Source organism: Aureobasidium namibiae, assembly GCF_000721765.1.
Source record: "Aureobasidium namibiae CBS 147.97 unplaced genomic scaffold scaffold_16, whole genome shotgun sequence".
Taxonomy (NCBI): Eukaryota; Fungi; Ascomycota; class Dothideomycetes; order Dothideales; family Saccotheciaceae; genus Aureobasidium; species Aureobasidium namibiae.
In genome coordinates, this window is record NW_013581193.1 from 540,689 (window position 1) to 560,349 (window position 19,661).

The following is a 19,661-nucleotide window of genomic DNA, read 5'->3' on the forward strand; positions in this document are numbered from 1 at the left end:
AGAAAGGAAACCTCAAAGCAGTCAGGAACTAAGACTGGAGTCGAAGAAGTGAAGAGATCACTTCTTCCCCTTGCCCTGCTTAGCCCTACACATCCCACAACCTCCTGCTCCCACAGTCTCAGGACAAGGTACAACGGGACACCCATCCTCCTCCCAAAGGATGTGAACACCAAAGTCCTTGCCAGCCTCTCCGTTCAGGAACTTGAGCACCACATCCTGCTGCTGAGGCGTATCTCTCGCTCTAACCAACTTGAGCATTTGCTCAGGTGAGATGGGCCAATTGCGACCCTTGGACTTCTTGTTAGCCGTCTTGTTGCGCTCGCGGACGAGAGCGTCGTGGATCACAAGATAAGCCTTGACATGAGTCCAATGGTGGGAGCGAGAGTTGTCGTGGCGATTCTGCCTGCCGTTGTTTGCCTTGCCAACTGAGCAGCGGGATTTGGGCTCGTTGGGGTCAAGACGATGATCGCAGATGTAGCAAGAGAAATGTAGTTCCTTGGAGTGACTGTTTTCGTGTCTCTTACAATGCTCAGAGCGGGCAAAGCTTTGTTCGCATGTGGGGAATTTACATTTGTGTTTCTTGGAATTTGCGTCGTTTTTTAAGTTCTGTCTGCCTTCCTTGCCGGTGTAGAAGAATTCTTCGGACTTCTCGTCGGTCAAGAACGTGATGGAGGACTTGGCCGAATTGGACAGAGGAACGCTTTTGCAGATCGCGCGGCGCTTGTCGGCTTTGCTCATCTTGCGGCCTTTCTTGGAGAGGCTGGAGCGAGAAGTGCTGCCATAGAAAGAAGAAGCAGGAGAGGTTTCATTCTTGACGTAAGATGATTCGAACGAGAACTCAAGAGTGGTAGGGGTCACAGGAGAGAACTCTGGAGGAGAAGAAGAGTGCAGGGTGTTGCTGTCATGCACAGGGGTCTGGAGGCCGCCCCAACCGGATACGCTCAGGCTGTAGTCAATCATCTCTGGTTGATGAACCGCCTGGCTGGGTGTAATGAATGTCGGTAGGTGTTCATGATGAGAGGAGTCGACGTCTGTCATGAACGATGCTGTTGGGTCTTGGGAAGGCAGCATGAACAGAGAGTTGGGATCGGGGGCGTAGTCGACCTGAGAATAATGGCTCATCGAGCTGTTCCAGTCCTGATCAGTGGACAACAACGTCGAGCTGTCCTGATAGAAAGACGTGTCCACTTCTGGCTTCTGGGTGAAGGTCATTGACGAGGTCCATGTTGGTGAGTTACATGCTGTCGTATAGTGTTGTTGACCTTGAGCGAAGTCCACGGGGCTTGGAGGATATTGCTGATGAAGAACAATCTTCAACTTCTCCGACGGGGTCACGTTGTAGATGTCTTGGCCAGTAAAATGCACAGGGGTGTTGGGATGATACGAAAGAGGATCATGATGAAAGCTCATGTCGTAAGAACTACGACGAGCACTGTTGGCTGACTCTGGTGGGGAGATCAGAGCTGTCTGTCCGTGAAACGTGTTTGTGTCGATGGAGAGGTTTGTAAGACGCCGATGTGCCATGTCGAACGAAGCTGGACCCATGATGATCAGTATAGTTGTGATGAATTCCTGAACCGAAACCCGTTGAATTGTGGCTTGTAGATTATAGAAAGGAGACAAGAGGGTGAAGAGAAGGGATGAAAGCACGTTGCTTCTCCCCTCATTATATCTGTTTCGAACTTACCTCCATACAGTTTCTGATCCCTCATGATGGTTGGCCGATTCACTTGGCTTGTGTGACGTGTGGGTCTTTGATTCAGTGGCCTGGGTTCTGTTAGGCTCGAGCCTCCTCGGATGTTGGGCACGGCTAGGCTAATTTCCAGGTAGGGTGGCCTCTGGAGTGGAATGCGGCTGCAAGGGACGCGACAACCTGAAGAGGAATGAACCCAGGTATAGTGATCGAACGAACGTACACCCTCAGAGTAATGGGAAGGTAAGCAAATGAGAGGGGCAAAGCACACAATATTGGTTTGTACCTGTATCAGCCTTGCAGTAAAGTTTCTGAGTTCAAGAGGTGCTTATAGAAAGAAGGAATATGCAGCGTTGATTCCTGTAGGGACTCTTTATGTAAAGGCTCCTGAAGCCATACCTCCCCCACCGACAGTTGGCTTCAAACAACTCAGCTCAGGCAGGGAAACATCAGATCAGAATCGGCTGGACAAGACGCAGACCGTCCCCACCAGGCGCTACTAGAGAGTCCCAGAAAAAAAGCCGCTTAGCAGGAATGATCCTCAGATCTCCAAGAGACTACCAGGCTTGCCAGAAAGCTGTTGTTGAGTGTGTGATCTGGAGGTGGGTGACACCAATGACATGCACAGCGACCCTGCGCACAGATCAGGGACCGAGCTCTCAAAATCTGGTAGAGGAATTGCTTGGACGAAAGACTCCTGGTACTGTTATGGAGGTCGTCTCGAGCTGCTGCCATAGAGCACCGTGATCAGTGCAGGGGCTACTTAGGCGCGATCGACGGGGACACAGAACTTGTCTGGCATTGTCCGGATTGAGCAGGCGCGGATGCTGGCTGAGTTGTTTCTGATATGGTTCCAACAGCCAGATTCCTGTTGTTCCCGTGTATCAAGACTATTCTCGAGACAGACGGGTTCTAGCATGTGTCAATGTATGAAGCCCTATTTCAACAACGAAAGGAAATTTCACATCCAGAACATCCATCTGATGGACTATTGTATCCAGACGTATCAACTGATGAGAAAACAAATGTTCTCTCGTCACTTATGGTCCGTCATGGGGTCTGTCGTCCAGCCGCACAAGTGGTCCGTGAGGTCTTGTGTTACACGAAGTTGACAAGGATCCGGGCTCTCCAGCCGGGTGCAATCGCGCCACCACAAAAATGACATTCATCAGACGCCGCGGCCTGCAGGTCTGTTGCGCAGGTTTGATGTGCAAAGCATTCCATCAATACCGTCGATTTTGGAGGGAATTTTGACCCGAATTGTTTATCGACAACTCGAGGGGTATGTACATGATGACAGACGGGTACCAACACCGTAAACGCGCGCGTCAGCATTAATAGACGCGGGTAAATGTCTCAAGAATGAAGGAATGATGCAAGCCACAACGATATTCTTCTTGTCAAGAACAAGCTGAACAACCATAGGTCGCACCTACTTGCAGTGGCTGGTGCGGGCGAGCAAAAGCGAGTGATATAGACACGAAATGGCTTGTCTTCGGCATCAGGAACCCATCCAGTCAATTGACTAGGCAGGTACGCCCACACTGCCGCAACACCACCCTCAAGTAGGATGATGGCTGAGGATGCCGATTGCTTGCTTGCCAATGTCCGAGTTGCAGGAACCAGAAGAGCACGACAGGGCCGATACGATACATCTGCAGGTCCCATTATCTAGAGACGTTGAGTGAATTGCAGATGCATAACGTTACAGCGGCTGCACGTCAAGTCAGAGGAGACATTGCGGAGATTTAGAGGGTGCTTGTAGGTATAGATGAAGCTATTGCTCTTCCCCTCAAGTGCGGTGAGTAAGCTGTGTTGTTTCAGATGCTGCAATGAGCTGCAAGTCCGGTACTTTAGCCTGATCCTCCAGGAAGGTGCCTAGATCTCAGTCAACGCTGTCAAGATTGGGAAGGGAAAGTGCGCATCCCCCAGGAATGGGTGATGTTGCTGCAGTGCGGCTCCCGGTATCCGTGTGACGTGCATTCCAATGAACGAGGGGCAATGTAACAATGACATGGGTGAAAGAGGCTGGCATGATGGCGGTGTCGTTGTCTCGATGATGGGCAAGCTAGAGACACGGTGTCCACGGCAAAGTGGGTGGCTACCCTTCATGTTCCCGTCACGCCGTGCTGCCAGTCAAGGCCTTGTTGGCCGGATACGGGCATGACGGTCTCTGTACGCAACGACAAGCCCTCCAGACGAATTACACGGCAGCACACCACTTTGAAGCCAAGACAGTATGATAGAAGGCAGGATACATAGATGCCAATGCAAGTGATTGTATTCCCCTCACAGCTTGGAGCGGCCGAGTATACTACCACCGTCAATGACGATGTGGGCGCCATTCAGATGACTGGCTGCCCTTGAACAGAGATATACAACGGTACCAGCAATGTCTTCAGGTTTACCTAATCTCTTGTTGGGGTTCGCATCGGCCAGAGCCTGTGTACCACCAGTCAGAGCCATCAAGCCATTGGCCATTTTTGTTGGGAAGAAGCCAGGCGCAATGCTGTTGCAGAGGATGCCTCGGGGACCTAGCTCGACAGCCAGGTTGCGAGTAAGATGAAGAGCTGCGGCCTTGGAGGCACTGTATCCTGGGGTTGCATTGTCCCCCAACGAACCAATCCCTATGCCGGCAACAGACGCTGTGACGAGCACACGAGAGGGGTCTTTCAATGAAGCATTCTTCTCGAGCAGCGGGGCGAACCTGAACAGACGTGTTAGTCGACAGCCAAGATGCGAAGCTTGCCGGAGTGCTTACTTCTGAATGCAGTAGAAGACACTGTTGACGTTGAGGTCCATGACCTTGGCAAAGGCCTCGGCCGGATGCTTGTCGAACGGAGCACCCCAGGTTGCGCCTGCATTGGCAAACAAGATATCCACATGATCCGTGTGCTTTCCAACTTCTGCTGCTAGACGCTCAACCTCGGAGACCTTTGAGATGTCGGCGGGAACGGAGATGGCCTTGCCCTTGATGCCAGGCAGCTTGTTGAGGGCATCGCATGCTTCCTCACAAGCCTTGGCCTTGCGGGATGAGATGAAGACCTTGGAGCATCCGGCTTGGAGGAGACTATATGCATGTGACTCGGTCAGACAATCGATCCACTACAGGTGTAACACATGGCTACCCACCCCGATGCAGCGTGGAGACCAAGACCTCGAGATCCGCCAGTCACGACAGCCACCTTTTGGTTCAGGGAGAAGATGGACGAGAAGTCCTCGAGCTTGACATCTGCTTCGGCCGACATTTTGGCTTGATATTATGGTACTGATGGTAATGATGAGAGAGTCTTGGAGGTGCAAATATATGGACTGCATCACAGTACGGAGTAGCCGCGGATGCGGAGCAGAATGTGGAGACAGACCTACCGAGGCATCTGATCAAAGTCTTGGCATCACTCTTCGCTGAGGGAAGCACCCTGTTTCTTGCGTGTACTCATCCTCGAGCAGTCACGCTGAGTCTTATCAAGACATTCTATATCCGGATCGTGACAGAACAACTCAACCTCACATGATACATAATTCCAACTCAAGATAGCTTGTTCCGTCGGGGTGAGAGGAAGTAGCACCGATCGATGTTCGTGTTTACGAAGCCTGCGACTCACAAAGTCTCACGCTTCTGGCCGAGCAATCGTTCAAATTAGACACGATTCGTATGAGCTTTCATCTATGTACAAGTCTCTCCAAGCCAAGAGAGAACAAGAGCTCTCGAGCCATCCAGGCATCGTTCCCGAATACACCCACTTTTGTGCCCAGTCTAAAGAACCAAAACCACTCACGGGGTATCAAGCCTCCGTCCACCGGCTGCTGTGACAGCTTTCTTCCAAAGTAACCATGACTTCGTCCTATCATGTCAACCCCCCCAAATTACAAAGCAAATAAACGCCCCTGAAATGCGAAAGAAATCTTTTCGTCGTTCGATCGTTGCAGCACACCCACTCATGCAGCCTGCTCCAAGAAGACGGCCACAAAAGAAGCGAATGGAGCTCGCGACTTTTTCCTCAGACTGACACACAAGTCATCACCTGCCTGTCTTGTTGAAGCTGAGACGCTCGTGTGAAACCTTTGCTTTTCCATTTTGCCGCGGTGCACCCTCATCATCGCTGTCGGCCAGATCGCCGAGGCTGAAACCGCCATTGGTCGCCTCCACATCGTAGTTGTGCATCAACGCTTCTCGATCGTGATCACCGGATCTTCTGCCAGCAAAAGACAGATTGAGGCTGTTCGAACGGCGGTGTTGAGCTTCGGAGCTGCGGCGAGCTTGCATGGAGCGACGGGTGAGGGGTCCAGACATGGGATCGGTAGGGATGCCGTCCAGATCAAAGCGGCTGCCATTTCCGTTCAGCTGCATGTGACTGTGACCTTCGGGGTCTTCGCGCGAGAGGTTGAGAAGATAAACACCAGTGAAGATTGTGAGGAAACCGCACAGAAGCGAAATCGTGTTGACAGCGTCGCTGGTGTTGAAGCCTCGGAAGAGGATGAAGGATGCGATAAGAGTGCAGGTGGTGAAGGTGACGTAGTACAGCGGGTTGACACTGGAATGGTTAGCACAGGGTCGGATGGTAGATACAGGAGATCAGCATACATGTTGGTGTTGAATTGACTCAGGGCCTTGTTGAAGTAGTTCATCTGCGTCAGGATGCAGACCACTGTGACAAGAATAAAGACATAGGTGCTGGGGTGAGTGAACTGGTTGTACCCGGCAAAGGTCAGCTTGACGGCAATACCGACACCCTTGACGGCCATGATGGAAACGGATCCGACAGTGCTGCAGATGGAGATATAGATCAGCGGGTTCTTGCGTCCATAACGTGGGGCCACGCGGTAGATCATGACAGTCGAGAAGACAATGACCAGCAACACGTAGAAGAGGAAGCCTGCTTTGCGTCAGTCGCTTCTTCCAGCGCCTAGTCCTTGTTGCCGCATCAACTCACCAGGCTGAACAGCGTAGTTCAAAATCTCGTCAATCGTCTGCACCTCTTTATCCGGAGGGGCGTGTAGCACAATGACGACGGATCCGATCAGACAAATAGCACACCCCAGCTTGCCCAGCGTACCCAGGTTCTCGCCGAGGAAATACGATCCCAGTACCGCTCTGTATGCGCCTTGTCAGCGTGCTTGTCCATGTGTATAGATGGTCCCATCTCTTTACTGACCCAATCAAGACACTGAGGGCTCCTAGCGGCGTTACAAGAATCGGTGGTGCGAAGGCGTATGCTGCAAAGTTGGCCACTTCGCCGATAACCACTGCACGGTGTGAGCAAGTTTCCAGATGTGCAGAAGACAGTTGTAGGCGTACTTGTGATGATGCCGGACCACCACACAGGACTCTTGAGATATGCGAAGCCGTCTCCCTCAAAGCCATGTTGTTGACTGGCTTGCATCAAGCCCTTTTTCGTGATGACAAAACTCGTTCCTTGTACAATTTAGCCGTGGGGTTCGCAGGGCTCGAGGATGGGCGCATTACCTATCGCAAGTGTTGAGGCGACGGCTAAGGCCAGTCCGATGTATCTGGAGGAGCAATGTCAGCGACATGACGGTGGTGGCTAGGCGCAGGAAATCGCACTTGTCTTCGACCATGGCTGGTCTGTTGTGTGTGTGCTCGACTCGACGACGACTTGTTGGGTGGGATGATGGAGAAAGCGGGTTGCGACAAAAAACCAAGTGCAGGCGTTCGCGTCGGATCGGGGTCGAGACAGCTTTGTGCCCACTCTGGTTGTACTGGACTCGTCGAAAGGGGAGATATCTAGAGCTGATGGGAGGCTGTTGGCGACTAAAAAGTCAAAGGGGTTGAAGCTCGCAATGGCGTTGGCCAACCTGTCCCTTTGAACCGTTGGAACTGCCACACTGAGCAGTTGTCACTTTCCCCGATCCCTTGGACACGAACGAGACGAGGCGTGACATAGGTATCGTCCCTCAAACCCCGAGTCCATTGTGACCCGCCGCATCTCTGTCTGAATATGAAACTGCTACAAAGAACTCATCCAATTCTGTGTTTAGTTACGCTATTGCTCAATGCCATCGCTTATTGCCATTCGTCCCCTGCCTCTGATGCCCAAGACAAAGAGTACCTACCATTCGGTCGTTCCTGCCAAGTCGCATGCGCCTTCTCCATTGCGTTTGCGACTTCCGCGCGCGAACCTCTCCTCGGCTTTCCGAGAACGCGTAACAGTGCCTATTTTCGTCTGACTGTATCCACTCACGATCGATTCACGAACACTGCCATTATCATCATATACGCTGTCGCCCGTGTGGTACTCTTTGGCATTTCGTTGTTGCATGTCATACCGCTGCCCGTCATGACTCATGCGCCCCTTCTGCGACAGTTTTTGTCTCGTGTCGAAATTGGTGTTACAGCTGTGAAGCCCATGCAATTTTCTTGTCCTTCGAAATTCGCTCATGCTGACTCCATGCTCAGCGAAACGTGCCAGCCCAGATCCCACTGATGCTATATCATCCACCAGTCTTCCATTGGACATGAGTGATTCTCCTTTGCCTCTGACCCAGACCCCATCTCAGTCATATATCATTATCTTCAGCAAACCCCCAGATGCGAGCCATTACACCGTTCCAGCCCCAGAAATGCTAACAAGATACATTATGGGACGATATTCTCAAAGATTGAGGGGTACAAACTTCTGACGACGTCCCTTACCACGGGCTGCAGGAGCAGCAACTTCCGGCTGAGAGTGGGCAGGCTCTTGTGCAAGTGCCTGGGGTGCTGCTTGAGCCACCTGAACTGGCTGCACAGGAGTTCGCACTGGTGAACGAAGCTTCTGTCCAGCAGCGGCGTTGACCAGACCGCCTGCAAGCGTCGGGAATTGCTGACCATATGCCTGAACCTTGTTGACGGTTGGTGGTGGAGCCGTCGAGGCAGGTCCTTGCTCTTCGGCTTCAGTCAATTCGTCAAAAAGGCCGCCTTCAGGCTCATCTCTGCGACCAACAGCAAGAATGATGCGCCATGCACGACGGAACTCATCTCTGATAGCCACAATGCCATTGTGCGTGACAGTTCGCGCAACATTGTGTGTAGTCTCGAAAGGATCCTCGATGGCAAAGAGATAGCGGTGGCGCACTTCCTTACTCTCGTTGTGTTCGGTCTTTGCACCCGTCCAGCCCTTTTGGTCCTTGGATAGTAGGCCGCCCTGGGTTCGCAAGCTGAGCACATCACGCGTCCAGAAGAAACCGCCTGAATTAACGGCGTAGTACCTGAAAAAGCCAACGAGCAAGCTGCCGAGGGACTCCTTGTTCTGGGTGACAACACCTTGGCTGGCACGAGTTTCGATTATGTCTTCCCTATCGAAAAAGCAAACTTCGTGACCATCGATCATAGTGGGCGGTACACCATCAGCCTCGGCCTCGTGTTGTAGATTGGGTAGAACAGGCGGACGTGCGACATTGATGAGGTAATGCAGGACCATCAGCACATAACCATACGATGACAAGGTGCCTGAGTAGGAAGAGTTGATCTTTCTTCGCTTAGCCCACGACTTGATGAACAGCACCATGGGCCGGACTCTGGGATCGCACTTTGAGTAGCATCGCAACATCTGGGTGTTGTGAATACCTAGAGGGTTGAAGAAATTGATATCGCATTGTATGCCGACACCATCACTAGGGAAGTCTAGAGGACCAGCGGCCTTCTCGCGACGCCAACTTCTGTCGTTTCGTTGACGATTCGCCTGTTTGTCTTGTGACTGCTCCTGGTGAGGCTGTTGTGTGTTTTCTGATTTTGAAGTGACCGAAGGTTGACCCGAGGGTGCTTGCTGATCGATGTGTAGAGCTTGAGTCGACTCGACAAGTGACGCGACACCGTCTGCTGGTGGTTCTTCTTGAGAGACCACACCATCCTGCACGGAAGACTGAGCGCCCTCGCTCGGAGACTCAGGCTGAGAGGGCAGAGCTCGAGTATCAGTAGTGCCTTTCTTGGAGTTTGTTTCATCGGCGGACGGCTTGGAAGTGGAATACTTCTCGTCTTCAGGCAGGTTGTCCCACTTCTCGCGAGATTCCCGGAGAGCGTCCAAGAGTTCCGGTGTTGGTTGTTCACAGATTTTGATGATTGGCACACGCGTACGGGTAAGTAAGCGAGCGCCAATACCGTGTTCGAGTAGCTGCTTTTCAAGAACTCGGGCGAGGCCGTTCTCATGCGGAGAAAAATGCTGGCTCAAGTCATGCTCAGAGGAGGTGACGATGGCCAAATCCATATCCGAACCAGCAGTGGCAAAGCCGGAACTGAGACTGCCAAAACTAGCGAGCTCTACAGAAGGCAAAGGGTTCTCTAGATCCGGAGATTGGAGATTTTCAAAGATTTGTTGCAACTTGATACGGAAGGCATCCTTCATTGCGATCTCAGAATTTAGCATCTGCGTCTTTGAGATCTCCTGAGTAGCCAGCGAGTCCAAGAAGGAGGCCTGGCGTTCATAGTAAGTCGTGCCAGTCTGCTGAGGTCGAGAATGAGGTTGGTACAATTGACGCTGTTGCTGTTGCTGTTGGTGTTGATGGTGGTTCTGGTTTTGATGAATGTGATGTCCCTGATGCTGGGGGTAAGATTGATGAGAGCGTGGGCCTTGAGATGGAGGTCTGTCATATGCGTTTGGGTCCATGGGACGGGGGTTATAGTTGCGATGAGGACCATTAGCACGGAAGTTGTTGTTATTGTGTGTCTGGGCAGGTGTGTAGCGAGGCGGCTGCGAGACTGGAGCAGTGACATGATGCTGTTGGAGGAATTGAGAGAAGTCCTGCTGACGGTCGATTGGTATGTTGTTAGAGCACTGCGGCTGAGCACGCGTCGTGCGCGGCGGCACATGGAAACCAGGAGGAAGTCTCGAAGGATAACCATGAGACATGTTCGAAGGCTGAGGTAGACGACGAGGGCTGTTATGCTGCTGGGGAGGATTGTGATTCATTATCATGCTTCGAAGCTGATCCTCAAGCCTTTGCGAAGCATAGTCGCTGCCTTGGTCCATGTTAGGCAGGTGCGAGAGCGTGTGATGGAACGGTAAATTGATCCGGAAGCATCAGAATTATTCCTCGCAAGCACGACGGAGACAATCGAGAAGAGACTGTCGATCTTAGATGTTCAACAGTGCGAGCGACGGATGTCTGGTGGGTGATATCAGCTGAAGCAGGCGCCAACTTGTGAAAGTCGGCCGAAAGTGACGGCGCGAAGATGGAAGATGTGGGGATTTTGATGCCAAGGCGGCGCTTGGACGATGACATGGACAGAAGACTCTCTCGACATGCAATGCTCGTCGCTGCATACATGCCACACTCGACAATCCGCATTCCTCACCCCGTCCTCATCCACCTCGGTCGCCGTCGCACCCACCGTCGTCTCGATCTGCGCTCTGTCCATCACGCACTAGCGCCACCATCACCACATCACCATTCGATGCAGACGTAGAACTGCCCTGACAAGCCGAACAAAGCCTCCGCCTACTCGGACGACACGATGAGTGCTCTTCCGTCAGGCGTGAGCCCTGCCTCGCGACAGCCTTCGACTACTCCCAACAACGGTCAAGGTGCCATCCGTCGCAGAAAGCCTACTGGCCCCTTCGCGCCCAAGCCTTCTCGCAACCAAGCAAAGCGTCCTCCGGCTCCTCCACCGCAAAAGCTTACTGGTGCCACCAAACCTCTGGCTGCCACTGCTGTCCAGTCACAACCCGAACCTGAAGACGATCCCTCCACCTACAATGAGATTCCCCTCAAGGCCACCAAGAAGGCTCTTCTTGAAGGCCTCCGCTTCCACGCCATCAAGTTCATTTCCAACAACGTCGTCAACCCATATGACAAGGAACAGTTCGAGCGCCCTGTCAAACTTCATCGTCGTTTCCCGCAGGATACCCCCAACATGCCTGTTGATGCCAATCCAGAAGACGACAAAGAGCGCGAGAAGGAGGCGATACGCAAGGCGGAGAAGGCCGCGGAAAGAGAAGCCACCCAGGCCCAGATCGCCCCGACCGACAAGGCAGCAGCGGCAAAAAAGCGCCAACCATTCAAGAAGAAGACCGAGGACGTCTACTATCCTACAGATACACCCGAAGCCCAGAAGCGTGCCAGATTGCGCTATGAAGAAGGCCGTCCCTGGCATCTGGAAGACTTTGAAAACAAGAATATCTGGATCGGTACATACGAAGAGCCTCTGTCCGAATCAAACGTAATGTTTGTCTTTGACAATGGCAGCTTCAGAATGGTTCCCATCGAGAAATGGTACCGCTTCAACCCAACGGGCCGCGTTCCGCTGCTATCCCTGGTCGAGGCCGAGGCTTTCATGGAGAAGAGAGAAAAGAACCCCAGATGGTTCATGGACAATGAGCACGGTCGCGAGAAGAAGCGTGCCGAGCTTGCAAGACAAGAACGTCTGACCAGAGGCAGAGTGGGTACCCGAGGTGAAAACCGCGTCAAGGACGAAGACGACGATGACAACGAGAATGTGGACGTTGCCGATGACGTTGACGAGCTGGACTTTGAAGCCGAGGACGAATTCCAAGACGACGACGAGGGCAAATTGTTCGGAGATGACGAAGAAGAGGCCAAAGAAGCCGCATCGAAGATCAAAAAGGAGCGACACGAAGCCAACATCTTTGCTGGCACGGGTGTCAAAGATGAGAAGGATTGGTACGAAGAGGAGCAGCTCGAGAAGAAAAAGGAGCGCGAAGAGAAGAAAAAGGCAAAGAAACTGCGTAAGAAGCTGGTCAAGATTGAGAAAAACTACGAGTATGATGACGACGAAAGTGACAATCCATACTCGGAAGAGGTACGTTCGGCTATTATCGCTACTCACCAGAACAGATCTAAACCCCGTGCTAGGAAGAATCAGACGACTCGGACATTGAGCGCCAACGTGAAGAAGACGAACGCAAGAAGGAAGAAGAGCTCAAGGCGAATGGAGACAAGCAGGCCTCCCAGATGTCGACCAATGCCAACACTCCATCGGGCCGTGCTGAGAAGCATGGTGGTCTCCAGCCAAAACCCTCCATGTCGAGCCTCAAGCGTCCCGGCTCACCCAACTTGTCAGAGACCAGTGGCAGTGAGTCAATCAACCACAAGCGCATGAAGAAACAGCACCGCCACAACATGTCGGGAGCTGCGTCGCCCATGGGACGTCTCGCCGGCTCAGGCAGTGATACAGAGACTGAAAGACGTTCTCGTCCCATGACCCTGAACCCTCGATCTGCCCCCGGATCGCCCGGCAACGCGACCCCTATCGGTTCACGCGCCGGCAGTCCCGTACCTATGCCGACCGCCGATGAGATCAGAGCCGCTGTTCCCCCTACTGGCATAAGCATTCCGGATTTGATCGCAAGGTTCAGAGAGCAGGTGCCCAGGACCAAGGACGGCAACAGGGCCTTTATTCAATTGGTGTTGAGTGTGGCCAGAGTCAAGCCCGACGACCGTAGTCTCGTTTGTCTTAGATGAACACAACAAGTCGTGAGCGTAGCCACAAACAGACCCTTAATGCTTGTCAAGAACAAGATCCCAAATTGAGATTGGAAGGCTTGCAGTCTGATAACTTTGGTTTCTTTGCATACCTGCCCCCTTTCTTCTCTCTAGATAGCGGCTTACAATGGTATAAGCAAAGCACTGACACCTCGTAACCTGATACTTCTAATTACGTATATCTACGATTATGGCTAGATGGGATAGCCGGCTCTATCGCGCGGGCTGGATGAAAGTGGACCCTGCCCCCGTATGATCGTCAGGGTAAAATGGTGCACATCTACCCACGAACACAAAATTATACTTTGTTCCCCGTCAGTGGCTGGCTGGTTCAGCTGACGGGTCATGGTGCAGGCAGACGGTTAGCGAGTACGCGGGATTGTTGAGAGTCATGTAAGGAGAGGCAGCAGGATTGTAAGGAGTCGTCGAGCTGAAAAATGTTGGTGGGGAGGCGGGCGTGTACAGTTACAGCGTTGTGGGACAAGAGGGCCTCGAAGGCTTTGGAAGGACGGAGAAAGACGACGCAACTCGCGACGAGTCGAACGCCGATCGACATGGCTGATGGCACAAGAATGTACAAGGTTCACGAGCACGGCTCCGTTGGCGGGAATAGAGTGGGATAGATATTATGATTTGGTGTAAAGTTGGTGAAATGGTAGACGAGGCAGCGGTCGAGACGCGGTTACATAAGACGTGAGATGAGAGTATGGCAGTGTCAGACGTAGATGAGGGCAGGGCGAGCTATTGATTGATGATTTCGGTTGGAGTGGAGTGAGCTGAGAGAGAGGCTGAGCCCCGTACAAGCCAAATGCGGGAGGTGGAAGGAGCGACGACGCAGGGGTTGGACGCGAAAGCGGGTCCGAGCGTGGGCAGTTATAAAGAGATGCCAGGTGTCCAGTTCTCGGCTTGCTTTGTGAGATCGTGCCTTTCGTTGTCCGTCAGAGTGTGACTCGGAGCGGCAATCTCGTCATTTTTCAGGCAACCGCGCAAGCAGAGGCCAGCTTTCACTTTCCACAGATGTAGGCAGTCGCTTTTCGACTCTACTACATCATGGCCGACGGAGTCCTATCCCCGCCAACCCTCCTGGCAGCAACCACTCCAGATCCACTCAACATGAACACTCCGGACTTTTCCCTCACGCCGTCCACGGTGGCCACCACCAACCTCGCTACCCCCAACTCCATCCAACACGTCCCTCAATCATCCGCAGCCAAGCCTGCAAAGAAACGCAAGTCATGGGGTCAGGCACTCCCTGAACCAAAGACCAACCTGCCGCCCCGTAAGCGGGCCAAGACGGCCGACGAGAAGGAGCAGCGTCGCATCGAACGCATCAAGCGCAACCGCGCCGCTGCGCACAACTCTCGGGAACGCAAGCGCCAGGAAGCCGAACGTCTCGAGGTCGAGAACCACGCCCTCAAACAGCAGATCAACGCCCTGCACCAACAACTCGCCCAAAAGGACGTCACCCTTGACAAGTGCAAGGACATGATCCCTGGTGGTCTCCCCGAACTCACACAAGAAGAACTGGCCAATATCAAGGTGCCCGAAGAAAGGTGCATACCATCGTCCGACTCTGCCTACTCATCGTCATGATATCTAACCTCGTGTGCAGCATCGTATCACCTTCGTCATCATACGACACGATCGACCCTCGTGCATCTCTTGCACCTTCATCCATCAACGAAGACTACATGACGCCATCGGTCAAGATGGAGCCCATGTCGCCGGCTTCTCAGATGCACCTCCCCCCTTCGGCTGTCCACAGGACAAGCATCTCGCTCGACCCGACACAACATTCTGCTGCAATGTTGTGCGACCTGCAGTGTCGGTCGAGCGAGACACACAGCCCTTCAAGGTGGAGTCAGATTATAATCTATTTGATGCATCTGAACATCATGACCTTTTACAAGAGTCTCATGGTAGCTTCGTGGACCTTATGGCCGACTCGTATGGCCACGATGATGAAGCAGGTCTCAGCCACTTTGACAACCTCATCGAATTCGATGACGTGCACTCGAACTACACGACGAACGCAGGGACGGCTGACGGCGGCGACGACGTCTTCAACCTCTCCAACTACGGCCTCAAGGACGCTTTTCTTGCTCCTGAGCTTACTCTCGCATCGGCTCCCAACCTCTGCGACTTCAGCGCAACTTTTTGCGACGGGTCCTAAGGTTTCGGGTGTTAGCGCTCTCCAAGCGCTGCCTACTTCCGAGAGCGAGAGCAAGCAGGAAAAGGAAGTGTTTGAGAGAGACTTTTTGGAGATGGTGAGGCAAGTGGCGGCTAACGGATATTCAAGGCGTTCTGGGAGTAAGGGAGGCACATTAGGGTCATGGTCTGAAGAGCGAAAGGACTCTGGCGGGATTGAATGACTTGTTTTGATAACTATTCTTCTGACGCATGACGACCAAAAACAAAAGCACAAAGGTGTGTGTGGGAGCTTGATGCGACCAGCACAGTCTTCTTTCTCTTTACAGATGGGTAAACATGGCATGGCGAGCGAAGGGTCACAGGAAGCGTGTACTTTTAGAATCGAAATGCATGATACAAACACTGTATCGACTTGTTCAAGCAAACCATCTTCCCTGGCACAGACGACGGTGAGTTCTTGTCTTCGGTGACTGCAATCGGAGGAGTATGTCGCAAGGAACAGCCGACTGGGTGAAGGTCTGAGTGAGTACAACCTGTCAGTCGGATGAAGTGGACGAGATTGAGATGGCCAGAGTCTTGGCGCATGTGTACGGGGGAGACAGCGGGGACCGGGAGATTGTTGGCCGTCATGACCATCTCGACAGCCTCCGTCTTCCACGAGTCGCGACGACTGGACATGTTCTTCTGGCTCGAGGCCGACAATTGATCCATGTGAACGGCTCTCTGGACTCGCCCAATCCCCACGACAACTACGACGCTGTGCATACCCCATCTCTCCTGGGCCGGGAACCTCCAACACCGAACCCCGTCCTTCCTGGATCGGCACTTTACAACACTCGACACCGTTCCAGACACGTGCTTGAATAGAGACCCACGCTCACCATGTCGTCGTCAGGTAGCGGCCTGTTCAATCGCGGTGGTGGAAGCGGCAACCAAAACACCATGCGCGGCTTGGTGTCCTTCATTGCCGACCTGCGAAACGCCCGTGCCAGAGAACTCGAGGAGAAGCGCATCAATAAAGAGCTGGCAAACATTCGCTCAAAGTTCAAGCAGGGCGGTCTGAGCGGTTACGACAAGAAGAAGTATGTCTGCAAGCTGCTGTACATCTACATCCTGGGCTGGAACGTCGACTTTGGCCATCTCGAGGCCGTCAATCTCGTCTCGGCCACAAAGTACTCGGAAAAGCAGATTGGTTACCTGGCCGTCACTCTGTTCCTGCACGAAGAACACGAGTTGCTGCATCTGGTCGTCAACAGCATTCGCAAGGACTTGGCCGATATCAACGAACTCAACAACTGCTTGGCTCTGCACGCCATTGCCAATGTTGGAGGAAAAGAGATGGGTGAAGCCTTGGCCTTTGACGTCCACAGACTGCTCATTTCTCCGTAAGCTCACTCAACTATCTCTCCGAGCCATACACCTACTGACGTGCCACACAGCACATCTAAACCTTTTGTCAAGAAGAAGGCCGCTTTGACTCTGCTCCGTCTCTACCGTAAGGCACCCAGCATTGTGCAAGCCGAGTGGGCTGAGCGCATCATCTCTATCATGGATGACACAGACATGGGTGTTGCTCTTTCCGTCACCTCGCTTGTCATGAAGCTTGCCCAGGACGATCCTGATCAGTACAAGGGCAGTTATGTCAAGGCTGCTCAACGTCTGCAAAAGCTTGTTGTCGAACACGAATGCGCCGGCGACTACTATTACTACAAGGTCCCATGTCCCTGGATGCAGGTCAAGCTTCTTCGTTTGATGCAATACTTCCCTCCCTCGGACGACTCACATGTACGTGCTTTGATTCGCGAGTCTCTACAAAAGATCATGGACAATGCTATGGAGGCTCCCAAGAACGTCCAACAAAACAATGCCCAGAATGCTGTTCTTTTTGAAGCTATCAATCTCACAATTCATCTCGACACCGAGCAGGAATTGATGATGCAAATCTCGTCACGACTGGGAAAGTTCATCCAGTCCAGAGAAACGAATGTGCGTTACCTTGGTCTGGAAGCCATGACACATCTGGCTGCACGTTCCGAGAACCTCGATCCTATCAAAAAGCACCAGAGCATCATTGTGGGGTCTTTGCGCGATCGCGATATCAGTGTGAGAAGGCAAGGTCTGGATTTGCTGTACAGCATGTGCGACACAACAAATGCTAAGCCCATTGTTGGTGAGCTCTTGAAGTACCTGCAGACCGCCGATTACGCCATTCGCGAAGAGATGGTTCTCAAGATTGCCATCTTGACAGAAAAGTATGCTACTGACATTCAGTGGTATGTCGACATTTCGCTGCGACTTATTGCCATGGCTGGTGACCATGTCAGCGACGAGGTCTGGCAGAGAATCATCATGATTGTTACCAACAACGATGAGCTCCAAGTTTATGCCGCGTCCAACATTTTAGAATACCTCCGAGCAGAGCAATGTCACGAGATGCTTGTCAAGATTGGCAGTTATCTGCTTGGCGAGTTCGGCCATTTGATTGCCGATAGCCCCAAGTGCAGTCCTATCGAGCAGTTCATGGCATTGCAGTCGAAATTCAACGGCAGCTCCTCGAGTACGCGCGCCATGATGCTATCTGCATTCATCAAGTTTGTCAATTTGTTCCCAGAGATCAAGCCGCAGCTCTTGCAGGCATTCAAGACGTATAGCCATACGCTGGACTCTGAGCTCCAGCAACGTGCATGCGAGTATCTGACTCTGGCCACGATGCCAACGGATGATTTGCTTCGAACAGTCATGGATGAGATGCCGCCCTTCCCTGAGCGTGCTTCTGCATTGCTCTCCAGATTACACTCCAGACAGCACAATACAACCGACAAACGCACATGGATCGCCGGCGGCAAAGACGCCAACAAGGACCTCAAGGAGCGAAACAACACCCTCAAACGCACCTTCAGCGCCGGAAACACGCTCGACACAACCTCCACAGCACAATCTCCCGTCAAAGCCAACGGCACCAAAACGCCAGCCGACGAACTCGCAGGTCTAGACTGGGGCACTTCTGAATCCAAAACGCCCAACTTCGCCAGCGCAGACCACTTATCTCCAGGCTGGGAGAGGGGTCACGCACGCATGCTCATGGTACCCGAAGGCATTCTTTACGAAGACTCGCAGATTCAAGTGGGCGTGCGCTCAGAGTACCGCGGCGAGCTGGGCTGCATAATAATGTACTTTACCAACAAATCATCATTTGCCATCAACTCGTTCACAACGACGCTCAACAACCCTTCGCCGGACAACATCAAGATTGACGTCAAGAGTTTGCCTGAGACTACTGTGCAGCCGTCCACGCAAACACAAGCGATGATCATGTTGGAATGCCGCAGCGTGTTTACCTCGGCACCCACCATACGCATTTCCTGGCTCGCTGGCGCTTTGCAAGCATTGACTCTGCAACTACCTCTTGCCATTCACAAATACCTGGAACCTGCTTCACTATCAGCCGACGACTTTTTCAAGCGCTGGAAACAGATTGGTGGGCCTGGTCCCCGCGAAGCCCAGCGCATATTCTCGGGCAAGGATGTTGCTCCCGTACCTACAAGACGCATCTTGGAAGGATTCAAGTGGGGTGTGCTCGATGAGGTGGACCCGAACAAGAAGAACTTTGTGGCGGCGAGTGTGTTGCACACGAGCCAGGCTGGAAAAATTGGATGTTTGGTGAGGTTGGAGCCGAACACTAATAATGGGGTAAGTTCTGCCAGTCCTTGTCGATGACGATTGCAGAGAAGGGTGATTGCTGACTTGTGGAAACTACAGATGTATCGGCTTACCATCAGAGCTACTGATGAGTCTGTACCGCAGATTCTCATGGAGGCCATGGAGAAGAGATTGGCTTTGGGAGAGGCGCCTTTCTACCCACCATAGGATGGTTGAGTATTTGGTGCAGAAGCAAGAGAGGGGCTTTGAAATGTCCAACTTTATATCCCAAAACGCATTTGCTTCCCTTTCTATGTCAGGCAGATGACCATATCTTTTCCTCACTTCCCGTTATCAAAATTCTCGATATTTTTGGGCCGGTGCATTTTTGGTACTTTTGAGCGTATCAAGTAAAAGCAAAACCCATTTATATCATTAAAGGTACAATCGTCACTACGAACTTCCCTACGACGCGTTGCCGGTGTCTATGTGTAGCTTCTCCTTTTCCTTTTCCTTCTCCTCGAAAGGATGCTCGATGAAGACGGAAACCCTGCCTGGGTGAATTGCCGAAGCATCAGAACCTAGTCGATGTTGGAGAGAACCGCCCCCAGGTGAGTCACTGTGTCGATTCGCTTCGGGTCCACGACCAGGGAAGAATGACGATACAGGACTATCAACGGGTGAGTCGAGAGGCGAGATGTCGTTCTTGTTCGTCTCCGACTCCAATGGTTGATCGAAG

General features: G+C 52.5%; 7 protein-coding genes across 7 annotated transcripts; 3 read left to right on the forward strand and 4 right to left on the reverse strand.

Annotated features, from left to right (window-relative positions):
• Positions 1-57: 57 nt before the first annotated feature.
• M436DRAFT_84610 (uncharacterized protein) lies at positions 58-1,545 on the reverse strand (the record flags this gene model as incomplete). The annotated part of the gene is made up of 1 exon (XM_013569279.1): positions 58-1,545. One exon carries the CDS (start codon positions 1,543-1,545, stop codon positions 58-60), a length of 1,488 nt encoding a protein of 495 aa, XP_013424733.1.
• Positions 1,546-3,982: 2,437 nt separating this feature from the next.
• On the reverse strand, positions 3,983-4,941 carry M436DRAFT_75346 (gluconate 5-dehydrogenase; the record flags this gene model as incomplete). The annotated part of the gene is made up of 3 exons (XM_013569280.1): positions 3,983-4,400; positions 4,455-4,763; positions 4,826-4,941. 3 exons carry the CDS (start codon positions 4,939-4,941, stop codon positions 3,983-3,985), a joined length of 843 nt encoding a protein of 280 aa, XP_013424734.1.
• A 773-nt stretch (positions 4,942-5,714) lies between these two features.
• M436DRAFT_84612 (DUF803-domain-containing protein) lies at positions 5,715-7,273 on the reverse strand (the record flags this gene model as incomplete). Its single annotated transcript, XM_013569281.1, has 7 exons — positions 5,715-6,228; positions 6,279-6,570; positions 6,628-6,788; positions 6,850-6,940; positions 6,993-7,109; positions 7,161-7,204; positions 7,260-7,273. The coding sequence occupies 7 exons, from the start codon at positions 7,271-7,273 to the stop codon at positions 5,715-5,717; spliced, it is 1,233 nt and encodes a 410-aa protein (XP_013424735.1).
• A 1,307-nt stretch (positions 7,274-8,580) lies between these two features.
• M436DRAFT_9222 (PAP/OAS1 substrate-binding domain-containing protein) lies at positions 8,581-10,086 on the reverse strand (the record flags this gene model as incomplete). Its single annotated transcript, XM_013569034.1, has 2 exons — positions 8,581-9,419; positions 9,507-10,086. Coding segments are annotated over 2 exons (1,419 nt in total), but the record flags the coding sequence as incomplete, so codon positions are not given.
• Positions 10,087-11,144: 1,058 nt separating this feature from the next.
• On the forward strand, positions 11,145-13,111 carry M436DRAFT_66430 (Rap30/74 interaction domain-containing protein; the record flags this gene model as incomplete). The annotated part of the gene is made up of 2 exons (XM_013569206.1): positions 11,145-12,449; positions 12,503-13,111. The coding sequence occupies 2 exons, from the start codon at positions 11,145-11,147 to the stop codon at positions 13,109-13,111; spliced, it is 1,914 nt and encodes a 637-aa protein (XP_013424660.1).
• Positions 13,112-14,182: 1,071 nt separating this feature from the next.
• M436DRAFT_53835 (uncharacterized protein) lies at positions 14,183-15,504 on the forward strand (the record flags this gene model as incomplete). Its single annotated transcript, XM_013569154.1, has 2 exons — positions 14,183-14,685; positions 14,745-15,504. The coding sequence occupies 2 exons, from the start codon at positions 14,183-14,185 to the stop codon at positions 15,502-15,504; spliced, it is 1,263 nt and encodes a 420-aa protein (XP_013424608.1).
• A 721-nt stretch (positions 15,505-16,225) lies between these two features.
• M436DRAFT_53832 (Adaptor protein complex AP-2 alpha subunit) lies at positions 16,226-19,150 on the forward strand (the record flags this gene model as incomplete). Its single annotated transcript, XM_013569153.1, has 3 exons — positions 16,226-16,668; positions 16,723-18,973; positions 19,043-19,150. 3 exons carry the CDS (start codon positions 16,226-16,228, stop codon positions 19,148-19,150), a joined length of 2,802 nt encoding a protein of 933 aa, XP_013424607.1.
• Positions 19,151-19,661: the final 511 nt, after the last annotated feature.